General features: G+C 30.0%; 1 protein-coding gene across 1 annotated transcript; it reads left to right on the top strand.

Annotated features, from left to right (window-relative positions):
- Nucleotides 1-9,383: 9,383 nt before the first annotated feature.
- LOC137649207 (uncharacterized) lies at nucleotides 9,384-9,776 on the top strand. The gene has a single exon (XM_068382195.1). It carries the CDS (start codon nucleotides 9,384-9,386, stop codon nucleotides 9,774-9,776), a length of 393 nt encoding a protein of 130 aa, XP_068238296.1.
- Nucleotides 9,777-20,900: the final 11,124 nt, after the last annotated feature.

The raw sequence follows: 20,900 nt of genomic DNA, 5'->3' as shown, positions 1-20,900 counted from the left end.
AAATTAAAGATAAAACCCGTGAAAATTTTCAAGATAAAATTGGAACGGAAAATTAAATGATATATAGAATAAATCATAAGTTAAAACATAGTCGGCATAGAAAACTGAGAGGCCTAACTTCATTGACATTGGCAATGTATTTATAGCTAAGACTCAACATTGTTAGCTTGTGTTCGGTAAATTCATCAAGTAGGCCTACCGGTATTTCATTATAGTCATTGTGTACAAATTGTAATTATTCACATAAAAATCGTCCAAAAAAGAAAAAAAAATAGATTTTCCTAATGCTACAATCTGCTGCCAGATGCCAGAAAATCGCATCTCAGAATGTTTCCTCGTACAAGAATTTTTTTGGGAGGCCCCGCAGACACCCCATCGTCAGTGCCTTTTCAAACTTAGCGGCCCCCCCCCCCCCCCACCCCCACCCGTAAAAAAAACGCTCTCACGTCCCTTGTACATGTAACAAGGCTAATGGTTAGACAACTACGTATTTTTTGTGGGCATAGACATACTTTGGTTAACTTTCGGATTTTTTATTCTATGGCTGAGTTCCAACTATGCTTTTAGAATACTGAAATCTACTCTATATATTTTGTAATAAATACTAAATATAATTTACATATGATTACTGTAACTTATAGCCTATAAATTCAAAGGAAAAGAATATTATTGGAATCATGATTCTTTGATGAATCGCTTATGAAAATCTACCATGAAAGTATGTCATAGTAATCACATACTTCTCCAAATTTTGATAGAATCTGAGTGTTTCTACTTTTTGTCAAGAGATGGAAGCACACGTCCCTTGTTCCATTCATGTAAATGATTTTATCAAATTAGAAACGGGTGATAGATTGATACTTATGTAGAAATATGTTTGGGAGGTATAAATTAAATTAAGTTCTAATTAATTAAGCTACTTTTGGCTATTTTAAACCTAAATGACGTCATGGAAGGTTCCAGAAGGCAAGGATTAATGAGTTCTACACAATGTTTCTTTTCATGTCCAATAGATGGCCTTAGCAGTAGAAAACCAAATCACTAATTATCCCCATCATCCACTCATTATGATTTTTATTACTTTATTTCTGTTGCTACTTTTTTACAAAATTGCTACAAGACAGGCGAACGTGAACTTGATGTTCCTTTTGTCTGGCCACATCTTAATTCTTAGAAAATTACAAATTTCACAATAAATGTCACAGAAATATTTCCTTAGCAAACAATCGTTAGTTCAATTACATTTGGGGGTGAAGGGGGTCGCTAGATGCCACATTTACTGAAATATGTGAGACAATCAAGTAATTACTCAGTTATTTGATCTAATTTTTAATTACCTTTTTATGAAACCAAAATATAATTAACATGTTTCATGGTATGACATGTATTGTCAGTAAAACCCAAGTAGAATAACAATATTGTTACATTCCGAAAGGCATAACTCCTCCACCCCCCTCCTTGACATCGTAACAAGTTTTACTTTAGCGACAATAGATGGCATCGGAGGCACCTTGTCCTAGCTAATATACTCTATTATTTGACGACCACGTGAGCCAAAAAAGTGTACTAGGAAGGTATAGGCTAGAGAATTGGTAGTTGGTAAATTATCCAACGATCGTTTCCTTATTAAAAATGAATATTTTTTATCAGAAAATGATGTGAATTTTACATATGCTAACGTAAGCAACCTGAGTTAACTAATAAAAGTTTTTAGTATTTCCCTTCTCCATCAGAACACATGGATATTAAGTTATGTTCCTATACAAGTGACCAAGGTAACAATCTTCAGCATAGTTAAGGTTGGTGGGACGAGTTTGGTACAGCGCTGCCAAATGGATTTCCTTGAATGGAGAATATCATTATTCATTACAGATTCAAATAATTTAAGGAGTTATAGTTATATGCCAAAATGTTGCATGACTATGGTGTAATTTGACGTTCTGATAATCAGCATAATCAACATAGATAAATCGAATGACGGAAAAGAAAATGGTCACATTTCTGTCTTCGCCAACGACTGACTGTGTTGCGTCATCCACCTGCGAATTTGTTTGTTAATAAGGGCGTTCCAGAGGGGGAATAAGTTAAAATCTAAACCTTCGAGCATTATCACTTCCTTAGTAATTGTATGAATGTCAGTAAAGCCGTTTCTTTGTCCATTATAGGTTAAAAGATTCAATTAAGTATATATATATATATATATATATATATATATATATATATATATATATATATATATATATATATATATATATATATATATATATATATATATATATGTGTGTGTATATATATACACATACATATAATTTTTATTTTATTTAGTTATTACTGAACTAAGAAATTTGAACGTGAAAGATGCCCTTAAAACCCTAAATGTCAGAATAATAATCAAATACAAACACACAAACACACACACACACACACACACACACACACACACATATATATATATATATATATATATATATATATATATATATATATATATATATATATATATATATATATATATATATATATATATAACCCGTAACAATCACGACGACATGGAAGAGAACTTTTGTGTAATAAGAGGGATGTTTTCTAGGTGGACCGAGTGAATGTGTTCAATTTACTCTCTCTCTCTCTCTCTCTCTCTCTCTCTCTCTCTCTCTCAAATTAATAACGTGAGTTAACCCGAAAAATAAAACGTAGCATTACTCATACATGAATAAGTTCTGGAAAATTATTACAAATAAAGTTACTGGAATGCCACCCCCCACCCCCAATATTATTACATAAAAGACACACAAAGGAATCTACAGGGAGAGAAAAAAGACATTTGATTTTTTGGTATTTCCATATGTGTAAAACCGTGTTCTTATTTGCGTTGTTTTTAACCATTGCGATTTCAATATCCCATTCAGGACGACGATAGTAGTTGATTATTATTAATATTATTATTATTATTATTATTATTATTATTATTATTATTACTTGCTAAGCTACAGCCCTAGTTGGAAAATAAGGATTCTATAAGCTCAGGGACTCCAGCAGGGAAAATAGCCCAGTGAGGAAAGGAAACGAGAAATATAAATCATTTTAAGAACAATAACAACATAAAAATAAATATCTCCTATATAAAGTAAAAACTTTAACAAAACAAGAGGAAGAGAAATTATATAGAATAGTGTGCCCGAGTGCACCTTCAAGAAGACAACTCTAACCCAAGACATTGATACAGAGGCTCTGGTACTACTCAAGAGGAGTTATCTGGCATCCTGGCTTTGGTGGGTCATAAAATCTGGCGAATAGTTCACTGTATGAAATACAAGGGATCTTATTCACACTAAGAAGCTCGTATAGGAAACCCCGTATCACATACATTCAGATATCATTCATTTGCGTACGATATAGAACCTTAATCTTAAATATGATTTATCTATCTATCTATCTAGCTGTATATATATGTATGTATATATATAGTCAATAATGTCTGTAACCTTGATCCTTTCACACATTGTGTGGTAAGATACAAAGAAAAGCACATTGAGAGAGAGAGAGAGAGAGAGAGAGAGAGAGAGAGAGAGAGAGAGAGAGAGAGAGAGAGAGAGAGAGAGAGAGCCATGAATGTTAGTAGCTTTGATCATTATGATTATGTACTTTTACACACAGTAAAGTTAGATGTAAAAAAAGCAGTACCAAAGAGAGAGAGAGAGAGAGAGAGAGAGAGAGAGAGAGAGAGAGAGAGAGAGAGAGAGAGAGAGAGAGCCATGAATGTTAGTAGCTTTGATCATTATGATTATGTACTTTTACACACAGTAAGGTTAGATGTAAAAAAAGCAGTACCAAAGAGAGAGAGAGAGAGAGAGAGAGAGAGAGAGAGAGAGAGAGAGAGAGAGAGAGAGAGAGAGAGAGAGCCATGAATGTTAGTAGCTTTGATCATTATGATTATGTACTTTTACACACAGTAAAATTAGATGTAAAAAAGCAGTACCTAAGAGAGAGAGAGAGAGAGAGAGAGAGAGAGAGAGAGAGAGAGAGAGAGAGAGAGAGAGAGCCAAGAATGTTTGTAGTTTTGTTTATTATGCATATAAACATGGAGTAGGATACTAAAACATAGCATATAAAAGAGAGAGAGAGAGAGAGAGAGAGAGAGAGAGAGAGAGAGAGAGAGAGAGAGAGAGTGTGTGTGTCTGTTCCCTTGCGACTGTTTATTTTCCGGCAGATATTTTCCTCTGCAATATATTCAGATGTTGTTTGAGGCTCTTTAAAATTCAGTTACCTCTCTTGTATTGTTGGGAGCTACGGACTGTGGCAATAATGCTTTCCCGCTCTAATAAAGTTCATGACGTGAGCAGAATTGCACAGAGCTAATTCTCTTTAGTCTTGTAACTCATTTTCTCTTGACTTTTGTTTTTGGTCGTTTTTGTACTTTTTTTCTCAATTCTGAAAAGGTTGTATGACTGGTTTCATCTTTTTAACCTTGGCATATCTTGGGTTATTGATTTCATATATTGACTGATATACATTTGTATGAATGCATTCTTGTATACATACACACACACACACACACATATATATATACATATATATATATATATATATATATATATATATATATATATATATATATATATATATATGTATATATATATATATATATATATATATATATATATATATATATATATATGTGTGTGTGTATGTGTGTGTACATAATTATACTGTATATGTGTATATAAACCGTGCACACACACATACACACGCACACACACACACACACACACATATATATATATATATATATATATATATATATATATATATATATATATATATATATATATATATATATATATATATATATATATATATATATTCTTAAGTCTATGCCTTTGTGCGCGTTCGTAAAAACCTACATGCCTCTAAAATAATTCATTTTCCAGTCATATCTCTACATACAGCCATATCACGACTTAACCGCCATCTACGAAAAAATATAAAATAGAAAACACATACCAAATAACACCCATGAAAGCCAAGGAAAATCCCCCAAATTGTTCTTTTTCCCTCGTGGGAAAAAAGAAAGAAAAAGACGGTGAGAAAAAGTTGCGGTACAAGCCTAAACCTTATCTGTGTTCACAGACTGGCATAATTTTACGGCAGGTGGTCGGAGCTAGTATACTTCTCTCGTCTAGATGTTAAAGAATGGCTGATATTTGGGGACGATCGTATATATCCGTTCATCTAGGAACACACTCCTTCGCGGATGCACGTATAAGCGCCATTTGATAATTTAAGTTATTTGAGATTTTTTATTTTTTTCATATAGGGGTAAGGTGTATTAATGTTTGTTTTTTTTTCTTTCCCAAACGTATACAGTTGAACATATACAATGTAGTTAGTAGTACTAAGATATCTGAATATATTTATATTGAGAATTGCAAATTATGTACCAGATCAGAAACCATGCAGAATAATAAACGATAAGCGATGATGGCATAGAAAAAAAATCAATTACAAGTAGTTAACATCTAATTGTTTATGGGATAAATTTAAGTTTCACTCACATTTAACGACATTTTAATTGTTTTCTACTTTTTTATTGCTACTCTGGAATTAATTATAAATAGGCTACCCTTGTCATTTCTTATAGAAAACAAATAGTTTTTATTCAGTTTTATTTATAGATCCCATTCTGACTCGAATTCCATTGCGAGTCATGTGAAGAAAAATTATTATTATTATTATTATTATTATTATTATTATTATTATTATTATTACTTACTAAGTTACAATCATAGTTGGAAAAGCAGTATGCTATAAGGGCAGGGAAAATAGCCCAGCTAGGAAAGGAAACAAGGAAAATTTAATATTTCATTTCATTAAATGAAAATTAAATTCTCCATACGCTATAATGGAAATTTTCAAATTTAAGAAATTTGAAAAATCAAATGATTCAAAGATTTCAACCTGCTTTCTCTCTCTTTCTCTCTCTCTCTCTCTCTCTCTCTCTCTCTCTCTCTCTCTCTCTCTCTCTCTCTTTCATAGTGGTCCAAACCTTAAAATCCCAAAATGATTGAGAAAGGCCAGTTTTAGCCCAGCTGAGAATTTCAAGAAGGTCTTAAAGGGTGCCGGACTGCAGAAGGAACCGTCCGAACGGACTATTAATAGGAAGTCAGTTTGACATTCGGACCCGGGTCTCAGTAATTGGATAATGGATGGGAAACTTGATTAACAATGGCAGGAGATTGAAATAGGTTTTCTTCTCTCTCTCTCTCTCTCTCTCTCTCTCTCTCTCTCTCTCTCTCTCGCTACCTATTCCTAGTGGTGCTCTAGTCTTGGGAAATGCCACAGCCTCTGTACCATGGTCTTTCACTGTCTTGGGTTAGAGTTCTCTTGCATGAGGGTACACTCGGGCACTATATTCTATATTATTTCTTTTCCTCATGTTTTGTTGAAGTTTTGATAGTTTAAATAGGATATATTTAATTAAATATTTTTACTGTTCTTAAAATATTTTTTTTTTCTTAATTTCTTTTCCTCACTTGGCTATTTTCCCTGTTGGAGCCCCTGGGCTTATAGCATCCTGCTTTTCCAACTAGGGTTGTAGCTTAGCAAGTAATAATAATAATAATAATAATAATAATAATAATAATAATAATAATAATAATAATAATAATAATAATAATAAGAATTTAAAGCATGTCAAATTCCCTCTGCTGTAAACAATTATGAATAGTGTCACATTTCTCGAGTATTCAAATAAGTATGTTTACGTGTATGTCTGTTTATGTGCACATACAAAATCCAGCGTTAAAGTTATATGTAAAAGTCCAAGATAAGGTGAGTTTTAATAAAATAGGAGAAGGCTATTTTATAACTGCCACTTTTGACTTTATGTGACTTTAGACATATATGATGACGTAGGATATCTTTGCTGTAGTAACATATAACGATATAAAAAGAATAGATGTTATAATGCATTAAACTTAAAGATACTTGCCGTTGAATCGAGGATTTTGCAAATTTAGGATCAGATACCCAAAGTGTCAAAATTGGCCGTAAATAAAAGAAAAAGTAAAAATCATGGAATAAATGTTGCCAGACATTTGCCGTTTTAAAACCCAATATATTGACGTAAAGGATGATATTACGGTCACCAACCAGCAAAAGATAACAACAAAGTGAGGTAAAAATCTCGGTCGCTTGAATTTACTGAAATATGTTTGAGAACAATATTTTTCACGGAGAATTTCCGATAATGTTTTTTTATGCTATTTGATCTGTATCTTTTTAAATTGCTTTGAACAAAGTGTGTACGAGCACGAGTCTCCTCTATAAGAGGAGGACGTACTTTCAGATATACAGACATACACACACACACACACACACACACACATATATATATATATATATATGTATATATATATATATATATATGTGTGTGTTTAAATATGTGTATATATATGTATTTATATATATATACAGGTATAGATGTATTGGTATATATATATATATATATATACCTGTATATATAAATATATATATACCTGTATATATATATATATATATATATATGTATATATATATATATATATATATATGTGTATATATATATATATATATATATATACCTGTATATATGTTGAAATTGCATTTTTAGCATTTTAGTGACAGGTGTCAATAATTTCTTTTTCTGTCAAACATAAATTAATTATTTCTTACATTTATCATTTCTGGAAATCATTATTTCTGCGATGTATTTTTTCTTTTTTGGCTTAGAGATTTTATATTCTGGCGCTAATAAATGTGTTATTTCGATCAATATCTAAATATCTTACGTAATTTTGTAGATCGAGTGATATAAAAGATGACACTATATTGAAGTTATTTCCCTAACGAATATATGACTAAATATTGATTATTTATTTCAGTGAAAGTATAAAAACCATATAGTAGAATATCCCAGTTATGAAAATATGTTTGGGTCTATTTTTAAGACAATTTTTGGTCAGTAAAGTAACGATCTAATCATAATCATTAAAAAAAAAATAAAAACAATCAAATTACTCTCGCAATAATAAAGGAAATTTCCCCTTTACGGTCAGTGAGGAATATCTACCATTAGCTGCAAACATTAACATATATTTTCACCTCAAAAATACTCTATCTTATTTTCATAACTGCTTCAAAGCTCTGTTTTAATCATTTTACTCAAAATAATATCATTTTGATTCGAATTTAATCATTATAATTAAACAAGAATTATATATCTTTCTAATAGGACAGAAAATAGGGATTATGTAAATTTAAATTTAAACAATTATTGTGGAGTAAGTGAAGTAGAATGTAGTTCACATAAAAAGCCAGGAATAAATACCCGTTTTCTATTAATGAATAATTAATGTTCATTTTTATCCTTTTAGAATTGATTTATTAATGAAATAGGTATTCAGATGAAAATATTTCCTACATGTATTACTCTTCCAGAAAAAAAGAAAGCGTGCCATCTATAAGAATACAGTGAGATGGAATAAATCATACATCTGCTCTTTTTAGGTTTATAATTCAGACCAAAAAAATTACTTATGTTCATGCGATCGAATGACAAAAGAAAAAAGAAAAAAAAATTAAGAAGAAAAGGTAATACATTTTCAAAGTAGATTTGACAAATTACATGACTTTAAATATAATCTTTTTTCAATATTTATTCGCAAGAGGGAGAGGTATAGTTTTCATGTTTTTTTTTTTTTCAAAGGAAAATGGCGACACTAATACAAACTCTTTGTATAAAAGATTCATGAAAATATATTTATGCTATTATGTTAGAGGATATATTTTGGATGGTGTGAGGGCTGAGATGTTATAGGAAGGGGGTGTGACTTTACTTGAATGGTTGGTGATATTATTTGATATAAGTTTTATGTTGTCAATGGTACCAGTGGACTGGGTGTGTGAGCATGCCTTGTTCCGCGATACAATGGTAGGGAGCTGTGCATGAGTGTTGTAATTGGAAAAGTGTATGGTAATGCTAATTAATATGATTAGGGATAAAGCAGAGGATGCAATCTTAGAAGTACAGGGTTGGTTTAGAAGAGGTAGCGGTTGTATGTATCAGAATTTTATAGGTAGGCAGATATGCCAGAAGTAGGCTATTTAGCAAAAAGCAAGGAGGTGTATGTTGCGTTTATGGATCTGGAGAAAGCTTATGATAAGAGTTGATAAGGGAAGCGATGTGGAATGTGATGAGGTTTTATGGAATTAATTAGTGGAAAGCCGTTGCAAATAGTGAAGAGTTTCTACTTAGGCAGTAAAGCATGTGTTAGGATAGGGAATGAAGTGAGCGAGTGGTTTCCAGTGAGAGTGTGGCTGAGACAGGGATATGTAATGTCGTCATGGATGTCAATTTTTTTGTTGATGGAGATGTGAGAGAGGTGAATGCTCGAGTGCTTGATCGAGGATTGAAACTGATATACGAGAGTGATCATGAGTGTGATGTAAATCAGTTGTTCTTTGCTGATGATACTGTATTGGTTGCAGACTCGGAGGAGAAGCTGGGACGATTAGTGATAGAGTTGGAGTTTGGGAGGGTGAATGAGAGAAGGAAATTGCGAGTTACAGTGGTTAAGAGTAAATTTCTGAGATGCACGAGAATGGAGCGTTGTGCTAGGTTGAATGTCATGTTGAATGGAGAGTTCCTTGAGGAACTAGACCAGTTTAAGTATTTGGGGTCTGATATTGCTGCAACTGGTGGAGTGGAAGCAGATATACGTCAGAGAATGAATTAACGATGTAAAATGATAGGGTCAGTAAAGGGAGTGATAAAGAATAGATGGTTAGGATTGAGTGTAAAGAGATTTCTGTACGAGAAAGTGATTGTACCTTTTGTGATGTATGAATTGGAGTTGTAGGGAATTAAAGTGACGGAGAGACAGAAATTGAATGTATTTAAAATGGAAGTTTCTGAGGAATAAGGTTTGTGTATCTCGATTAGATAGAGTTAGGAACAAAGTATCGAGTGTGTGAACGGGTGTAAGAAATGAATTAGCAGCTAGAGTGGATATTTTTTGTATGTATCAATTTACATGAATTGCATGTAATTATGCTAATTCCATTTCCAAAAGACATACTGAATTAAAAAGAAAAATAAACAAAAATGTTTTGACAAGAAAATGTCGAGATTAAATAGTTTTTAATATTATTAGATGTGTAATTATTGTTGCCAGAAATGGTGAAAAATTACCACCAATTTCCATTTGTGTGTGTGTGTGTGTGTGTGTGTGTGTGTGTGAAGACTACCTGTTAATTCTGAGTTGTACACAATAAATACATCAATCTCATTTCTTTATAAATAGAGTCAAATTAAGACCAAATCTGCCATTTCCGCGAATTTATTCACATTTTCCATTGACAGGCGAAATTCATGAGCCACTCCCACTCTTAGTGATATTTTAACCCCCTCCCAACATCATTTGTGTACTTATTTGTATCATTTGTATTTAATCCAGTAGAGCGAATAATAATAAACATTTTTAGTGGTAAATTATTGTTCCAGGTCATATGGTTGATAAATTAATATTTTTGTTTCTCCTACTCCAAATTTCTGATTTGGAAAAAAATAGCATAGGCCTATGGATAAAAAAGGCATGGCATTTCATGGTGAATGTCCAGTCTGGTGTCATTAAGACTGCATTTTTAGGATTCTACACCCCTTTTTTTTATTCAGATACACCCAATAAGAATGAAGATCTCCAAAACATAAATAAAACGGTAATAGGTCTTGGACTATATTATGATGAAAAGATATTATCTTCGTGGTGTCCAATAACTTAAATGTTAACCTGAAACATATTTGGATCTCAGAATTTCTGGTGACGCTATCTTCGATTCTTGGACGCCAATAAGATATTATCTATTCATTATATATATATATATATATATATATATATTTATATATATATATAACTATATATATATATATATATATATACATATGTATATGTGTATGTGTATATATGTATAAATATATATATATATATATATATACTGTATGTATATATATTCTGTATATATATATATATATATATACAGTATATATATATATATATATATGTATATATATATGTATATGTATATATATATATATATATATATAGATAGATAGATAGATAGATAGATATTTATGTATATGTATATATATGTATATATATATACTTCCATTGAAGAAAGACATTTCATGAATTCCATGATTTAAAAATGGAAGATATATTGCAACGTTGTCATGCAGTTCCCTCCAACCTGTTATATGGGAACATGATATTTCTCTGATGCTTCATTACTAGATAAGAATCTAGGAAGTTGTTGATGAAAGGGGGAAATATCCCTTGTTTATTCTACGGCAATTGTGGATGAAAGAGTTTTGTTGGCTTAATTTACTCAAAAGACTCCTTTTGTGTTTAGTGGCAGAATTTACATTTGTCAATTTTTTTTTTTTTTATAGTTTTTGTGTATATGGAGCTCTGGAAAGGCAGTACTTGTTTATGTTTTGAATATATCCTTTGGAATTATAACTTGCCTTTGCTGAAAATGTATTTAAGGTATAAGTGCAGAGGGTTTCTGTTTTAAATATATCTTGTAAAATTTCACCGTGGTATTGTTTGCATTAAAGCATTGATGAAAATGCATTTAATCTATAAGTGTAGAGGATATAATTTGGACATTTGTTTTTATTATTACTATTACTAGCTAAGCTACAACCATAATTGGAAAAGCAGAATGCTATAATTTCTCGGTATTAATGTTTACTTAGTTTTGTATATGTAATAAAGTTATGTATGCGAAGGTAATTGCGTGCATATGTCGTATTAATTCTAACAGTTCATATGTCTTTAGTCGTCTTTTCTGAATCGTTTTCAAAGTAATATATTTTTTCCTGGAACATTTCATGAAAACCAATATTCCTCCTAATTATTGTGGGAGCTATTTACACATTCGTCATGATAGTCTCATTTAATTCCACAATACATCGTTATTTAATCCAGAATTATATTACTTAATTACAATACACTTTTTAATAATTATCATTAATACAAAAGCACCTGTTTTTTTTTTATTTCTTCATGGCAACTAATTATTATTAGGTGATTTATTTGAATATAACTCAGAAGCCTTAGATCCTAGATTTTCACTCAAATATCTCTATTGATATAAAACCATGAGGTTAAAAGAGTAATAGGTTTATGGTTTAAAAACTACCGAAATTGCGACATTAGATTAATTCTGGCTTATTTACATGAAAATGATTAAGAATACAATATCCAGTTATAATTATCCTATTGAATACGGAAATGAACAAATGAATTAATTCGGGAATTTAACCCTAATCATAAATTTTCAGTGATTACATATATGTATGTATGTACAGTATGTATGTATGTACGTATATATATATATATATATATATAGATATATATATATATATATATACATACATACATATATGTAATCACTGAACTTTTATGATTTATATATATATATATATATATATATAATATCATCATCATCATCATCATCATCATCATCATAGGTGTCACTCGATATCGAGTATTACTGTTTCAAAGACCTCAATGAGTTTTTAAATGAGAAACTAGTCCAAATCTAGATCCACACACTCTTCCACCGAGTGGGCACACAGTATCAGGAGGTAGTGGAAGCTGCGGGTTTTCACGTCTAGCTGATCTTCTTGATGATGATGATGATGATACTATATACATATATATATATATATATATGGATAAATATCAACACAACATCGTGTTCAAATAGAAATAAATTTCTACCTCATACTTGGGATCGAACGCTAGACCCTTGTGGCATGGTTGGTTTCGACCTGGCCTTTCATTAGAAGGGGCTAGCGTTCGATCCCAAGTATGAGGTTGAAATTTATTTCTATTTGAACATGATGTTGTGTTGATATTTATCCATATTGACTCATTAGGGGTAAATTGAATGAATTACTATCAATTGTGTCACGTGGTGGGCCGGGGAAATCGGGTAAAACTCGCTGGTAAGAGACTGATGTCTCGCTAGGTAAATCCTCGGACAGCTAGGTAGTGTCAGGTTCCGATTTCCTTTTATGGCCTCTCCTGGCATAGTTGGTTTCGACCTGGCCTTTCATTAGAAGGGGCTAGCGTTCGATCCCAAGTATGAGGTAGAAATTTATATATATATATATATATATATATATACATATATTTATATATATATATATATATATATGCATATACAGTATATACATATATCAATAACTATACTGTATACACACAAACACTCACACACATATATATGTATATATATATAAATATAAATATATATATATATATATATATATATATGTACTTTTATAAACATACATGGATATGTGTAAATATATATATATATATATATATATTATATATATACATATATATATATATATATATATGTATATATATATATATATGTATATATACATATATATATATATATATATATGTATATATATATATATATATATACAAGTATATATATATACATATATATATATATATATATATATTTATATATGTACAGGTATATATATGTATATATATATATATATATATATTTATATATATATATATATATATACAGGTATATATATATATATATATATATATTTATATTTTTATATAAACAGGTATATATATATATATATTTGTATATACAGGTATATATATACAGTATATGAATATATATATATATATATATATATATATACTATATATAATATATATATATATATATATATATATATTGAAATTGCATTTTTCGATTTTTCGCATGTTAGTGACTGGTGTCAATATTTTTTTTTCTCTCAAACATAAATGAATTATTTCTTACATTTATTATTTCTCGAAATCATTATTTCTGCGATATATTTTTTCTTTTTTGGCTTAGAGATTTTATATTCTGGTGCTAATAAATGTGTTATTTCGATCAATATCTAAATATCTTACGTAATTTTGTAGATCGAGTCATATAAAAGATGACACTATATTGAAGTTATTTCCCTAACGAATATATGACTAAATATTGATTATTTATTTCAGTGAAAGTATAAAAACCATATAGTAGAATATCCCAGTTATGAAAATATGTTTGGGTCTATTTTTAAGACAATTTTTGGTCAGTAAAGTAACGATCTAATCATAAACATTAAAAAAAAAACAATCAAATTACTCTCTCAATAATAATGGAAATTTTCCGTTTACGGTCAGTGAGGAATATCTACCATTAGCTGCAAGCATTGACATATATTTTCACTTCAAAAATACTCTATCTTATTTTCATAACTGCTTCAAAACTCTGTTTTAATAATTTTACTCAAAATAATATAATTTTGATCGGAATTTAATCATTATGATTAAACAAGAATTATATATCTTTCTAATAGGATAGCAGATAGGGATTATGTAAATTTAAATTTAAACAATTATTTTGGAGTGAGTGAAGTAGAATTTAGTTCACATAAAAAGCCAGGAATAAATACCTGTTTTCTCTCAATAAATAATTAATGTTCATGTCCTTTTATTATAGATTTATTAATTAAATAGGTATTCAGATGAAAATATTTCATACATGTATTACTCTTCCAGAAAAAAAAAGGAAAGCGTGCCATCCATAAGAATACAGTGAGATGGAATAAATCATACATCTACTCTTTTTAAGTTTATAATTCAGACCAAAAAATTACTGATGTTTATGCGAAAAAATGACAAAAAAACTTAATTCTTCTATTTAAGATTTGACAAATTTCATGACTTTAAATGTAATCTTTTTCAATATTTATTCGCAAAAGGGAGAGGTATAGTTTTCATGTTTTTTTTTTTTTCAAAAGAAAATGGCGACACTAATACAAACTCTTTGTATAAAAGATTCATGAAAATGTATTTATGCTATTATGTTAGAGGATATATTTTGGATGGTGTGAGGGCTGAGATGTTAAAGGAAGGGGGTGGGACTGTACTTGAATGGTTGGTGAGATTATTTGATATAAGTTTTATGTTGTCAATGGTACCAGTGGACTGGGTGTGTGAGCATGCCTTGTTCCGCGATACAATGGTAGGGGAGCTGTGCATGAGTGTTATAATTGGAAAAGTGTATGGTAATGCTAATTAATATGATTAGGGATAAAGCAGAGGATGCAATCTTAGAAGTACAGGGTTGGTTTAGAAGAGGTAGGGGATGTATGAATCAGATTTTTATTGATAGGCAGATATGCGAGAAGTAAGCTATTTAGCAAAAAGCAAGGAGGTGTATGTTGCGTTTATGGATCTGAAGAAAGCTTATGATAAGAGTTGATAAGGGAAGCGATGTGGAATGTGATGAGGTTTTATGGAATTAATTAGTGGAAAGCCGTTGCAAGTAGTGAAGAGTTTCTACTTAGGCAGTAAAGCATGTGTTAGGATAGGGAATGAAGTGAGCGAGTGGTTTCCAGTGAGAGTGTGGCTGAGACAGGGATATGTGATGTCGTAATGGATGTCAATTTGTTTGTTGATGGAGATGTGAGAGAGGTGAATGCTCGAGTGCTTGATCGAGAATTGAAACTGATATACGAGAGTGATCATGAGTGCTGATGATACTGTATTGGTTGCAGACTCGGAGGAGAAGCTGGGACGATTAGTGATAGAGTTGGAGTTTGGGAGGGTGAATGAGAGAAGGAAATTGCGAGTTACAGTGGTTAAGAGTAATTTTCTGAGATGCACGAGAATGGAGCGTTGTGCTAGGTTGAATGTCATGTTGAATGGAGAGTTCCTTGAGGAACTAGACCAGTTTAAGTATTTGGGATCTGTTATTGCTGCAACTGGTGGAGTGGAAGCAGATATACGTCAGAGAATGAATTAACGATGTAAAATGATAGAGTCAATAAAGAGAGTGATAAAGAATAGATGGTTAGGATTGAGTGTAAAGAGACTTCTGTACGAGAAAGTGATTGTACCTTTTGTGATGTATGGATCGGAGTTTTAGGGAATTAAAGTGACGGAGAGACAGAAATTGAATGTGTTTGAAATGGAAGTTTCTGAGGAATAAGGTTTGTGTATCTCGATTAGATAGAGTTAGGAACAAGGTAGCTAGTGTGAAAACGAGTGTAAGAAATGAATTAGCAGCTTGAGTGGATATTTTTTGTATGTATCAATTTACATGAATTGCATGTAATTAATTATGCTAATTCCATTTCCAAAAGACATACTGAATTAAAAAAAAAAAGAAATAAACAAAAATGTTTTGACAAGACAATGTCAAGATTAAATAGTTTTTAATATTATTAGATGTGTAATTATTGTTGCCAGAAATGGTGAAAAATTATCACCAATTTCCATTTTGTGTGTGTGTGTGTGTGTGTGTGTGTGCGAAGACTACCTGTTAATTCTGAGTTGTACACAATAAATACATCAATCTCATTTCTTTATAAATAGAGTCAAATTAAGACCAAATCTGCCATTTCCACGACTTTATTCACATTTTCCATTGACAGGCGAAATTCATGAGCCACTCCCACTCTTAGTGATATTTTAACCCCCTCCCCACATCATTTGTGTACTAATTTGTATCATTTGTACTTAATCCAATAGAGCGAATAATGATAAACATTTTGAGTGGTGAATTATTGTTCCAGGTCATATGGTTGAGAAATTAATATTTTAGTTTCTCCTACTCCAAATTTCTGATTTGGAAAAAAATAGCATAGGCCTATGGATAAAAAAGGCATGGCATTTCATGGTGAATGTCCAGTCTAGTGTCATTAAGACTGCATTTTTAGGATTCTACACCCCTTTTTTTTTTATTCAGATACACCCAATAAGAATGAAGATCTCCAAAACATAAATAAAACGGTAATAGGTCTTGGCCTATATTATGATGAAAAGATATTATCTTCGTGGTGTCCAAGAACTTGAATGTTAACCTGAAACATATTTGGAGCTCAGAATTTCTGGTGACGCTATCTTCGATTCTTGGACGCCACTAAGATATCTATTCATAATATATATATATATATATATATATAAATATATATATATATATATATATATATATACACAATCATATATATATGCATATAAATAAATAAATAAATATATATATATATAAGTATATATATACATACATATATATATATATATATATATATATGTATGTATATGTATGTATATGTGTGTATACATGTATAAATATATATATATATATATATATATGTATATATATATACAATATATATATATATATATATATATAGTATATATATACATATATACATATATACATATATATATATATATATATATATATTCTGTATATATATATATATATATATATATGTATATGTATACATATGCTTCCATTAAAGAAAGACATTTCATGAATTCCATGATTTAAAAATGGAAGATATATTGCAACGTTGTCATGCAGTTCCCTCCAACCTGTTATATGGGAACATGATATTTCTCTGATGCTTCATTACTAGATAAGAATCTAGGAAGTTTGTTGATGAAAGGGGGAAATATCCCTTGTTTATTCTACGGCAATTGTGGATGAAAGAGTTTTGTTGGCTTAATTTACTCAAAAGACTCCTTTTGTGTTTAGTGGCAGAATTTACATTTGTCAATTTTTTTTTTTTTTTTTTTTTTTTATGTACAGTAGATGGAGCTCTGGAAAGGCTGTGCTTATTTATGGTTTGAATATATCCTTTAGAATTATACCTTGCCTTTGATGAAAATGTATCTAAGGTATAAATGTAGAGGGTTTCTGTTTTAAACATATTTTGTGGAATTTTACCGTGGTATTGTTTGCATTAAAGCATCCATGAAAATTTATTTAGGTTATAAGTGTAGAAGAAATATATTGGACATTTATTTTTATTTCCATTATTATTATTAGATAAGCTACAACCATAATTTGAAAAGAATGATGCTATAATTTCTCGGTATTGAAATTGACTTAGTTTTATATATGTTATAAAGTTATGTATACGAAGGTAATCACATGTATATGTCGTGGTAATTCGAACAGTTCATATGTCTTTAGTCGTCTTTTCTGAATCGTTTTCAAAGTAATATTTTTTTTCCTGGAACATTTTATGGAAACCAAAATTCCTTATTGTGAGAGCTCTACACATTCGTCATAATAGTCTCATTTGATTCCAAAATACATCGTTATTTACTCCAGAATTATATTTACTTAATTACAATACGCTTTTGAATAATTATCATTAATATAGAAGCACCTGTTTTTTTTTTTTTCATTTCTTCATGGAAACTAATTATTATTAGGTGATTTATTTGAATATAACTCAGAAGCCTTAGATCCTAGATTTTCACTCAAATATCTGTATTTATATAAAACCATGAGGTTAAAAGAGTAATAAGTTTATGGTTTAAAAACTACGGAAATTGCGTCATTAGATATATCTGTGCTAATTCATATAAAAATGATTAGGAAATGCAATATGCAGTTATAAAAAACCCATGGAATACGGAAATGAACAAATGAATTTCTTCGCGAATTTAACCCTAATCATAAATTTTCAGTGATTACATACATATATGTATGTATGTATGTATGTATGTATGTATATATATATATATATATATATATATATGGTTCCCGGTAAATTGCTGGAAATCAATTGCCCGAGAAATTATCTCTCGAACTATCAATTCCTCGAAAGACAAACTTCTCGAGAGCCGATATTTTTTAAACTGCTCGAAATCTGATTCACATTCTTTAAACGATCATTAAAAATACTTAATCTTTTAACCCCATTGCTAAATATCTTTATGTTAGCCGTTAGTAACTTTATTTTCTAAGACTAATTTTTAGTTCACTAAAAATACTTAAGCGTCAAAAACCAATGATAAGTATCACTATCTAAGCCTTTAATGACTTTTTCAGAACCTTCAAACGTATATAGCTTTTTGGAGCCTAAAAGAATCTCGATATGTTAATTCAATAGGAGCACTGGTGTGTTGAGGGACATTTTAAAAGTGTTCCCTATATTTCTGCCCAACTGTGTACAATACATGGCATAAATTGGGTAAAATTATGCATCTTGTATATGCATTGTTACCTTATAAAACTGAAAAAAATTAAAGGAAGTTCCTGGTAGCTTTAAAACAAAAAAATCCGTATGTTTCAGCCTTTGACAGTAATGATTTAATGATTGATTTTGAACTGGCCTTGGTTAAGAAAGCCATAAAAGAGTAATTTCCAATGTCTAAATTTCGTGGGTGTTTTTTTCATTTGTGTCAAAACCTTTATAGAAAAATTCAGATGACTGGCCTATGTGCGACACTGATGCCGAATTTTCTCTTAAAGCTTGTCTCTTGTCTGTATAGGCATTTATAACGGTACCCAATGTTGTGGCCACATTTGAATATTTAAAAAAAAAATGATTTTTTCCAGAATTAAGGAATTTTAGTAGCCTATATATGTTATTTTATTTTGTTTTTTAATTGTAAGGACAAATAAATTTATGAATTTTAGTTTTTAATATTTATTCAAACAAACAATTGCTTTTATTTTCAATCAATGTCTCTTTTTCTAGTTCAAATGCTCGAAAACATAATATTCGAAGTCATTTGCTTTCGAGAAGTCTGTCTTTCGAGGAATTGGTTGTTCGAGAAATAATTTTTCGAGAAATTGATTTCGAGCATTTTGTCTTCGAACAATTGATTTCGAGCAATTTACAAGTCAGATATATATATATATATATATATATATATATATTTATACATATATTTATATATATATTCAGCCAAGGCCACAGGAGAAATAAAAGAAGGCGTACCGAGCGCTTTCGTGTTATTTCAACACATTTTCGAGGTACAATGTTCCTCGAAAATGTGTTGAAATAACACGAAAGCGCTTGGTACGCCTTCTTTTATTTTTCCTGTGGCCTTGGCTGAATATATTGTCACGCGCTATTTAGTGACTTATAAGCATATATATATATATATATATATATGTATATATATATATATATATATATACATACATACATATAAATATGCATATATATATATATACATATATATATATATATATATATATATATATTATACAGTATATACATATATATAATCATCATTATCATCATCATCATCATCCTCATCCTCATAGCTGTCCATCAATATCGAGTATTACTGTTTCAAAGACCTCAATAAGTTTTTAAATGAGAAACTAGTCCAAATCTAGATCCACACACTCTTCCACCGAGTGGGCACACAGTATCAGGAGGTAGTGGAAGTTGTGGGTTGTCACGTCTAGCTAATCTTCTTGATGATGATGATGATGATGCTATATATATATATATATATATATATATTTATATATATATATATATATATATATGTATATATATATATATATATATATGCATATGCATTATGTATACATATATCAATAACAATACTCTGTACACACAAACATATATATATATATATATATATATATGGTTCCAATTAAATTTCTCGAAATCAATTGCTCGAAAAATTATCTTTCGAACTATCAATTCCTTGAAAGACAGATTGCTCGAAAGCCGATATTTTTTAAACTACTCGAAATCCGATTCACATTCTTTAAACGATCATTTAAAATACTTAAGCTTCCAACACCATTGCTAAATATCTTTATGTTAGCCGTTAGTAACTTTATTTTCTAAGACTAATTTTTAGTTCACTAAAAATACTTAAGAGTCGAAAACTAATGATAAGTATCACTATCTAAGCCTTTAATGACTTTTTCAGAACCTTCAAACGTATATAGCTTTTTGGAGCCTAAAAGAATCTCGATATGTTAATTCAATAGGAGCACTGGTGTGTTGACGAACATTTTAA

Source organism: Palaemon carinicauda, chromosome 11, assembly GCF_036898095.1.
Source record: "Palaemon carinicauda isolate YSFRI2023 chromosome 11, ASM3689809v2, whole genome shotgun sequence".
NCBI classification, from domain to species: Eukaryota; Metazoa; Arthropoda; class Malacostraca; order Decapoda; family Palaemonidae; genus Palaemon; species Palaemon carinicauda.
The sequence above is the reverse complement of the archived record's forward strand: the minus strand, read 5'-3'. Positions and strand labels throughout refer to the sequence as shown.

Excerpts from the sequence above, each read along its gene's own strand:
- LOC137649207 (XM_068382195.1), top strand. The coding sequence starts at position 9,384 with ATGGATGTCAATTTTTTTGTTGATGGAGATGTGAGAGAGGTGAATGCT.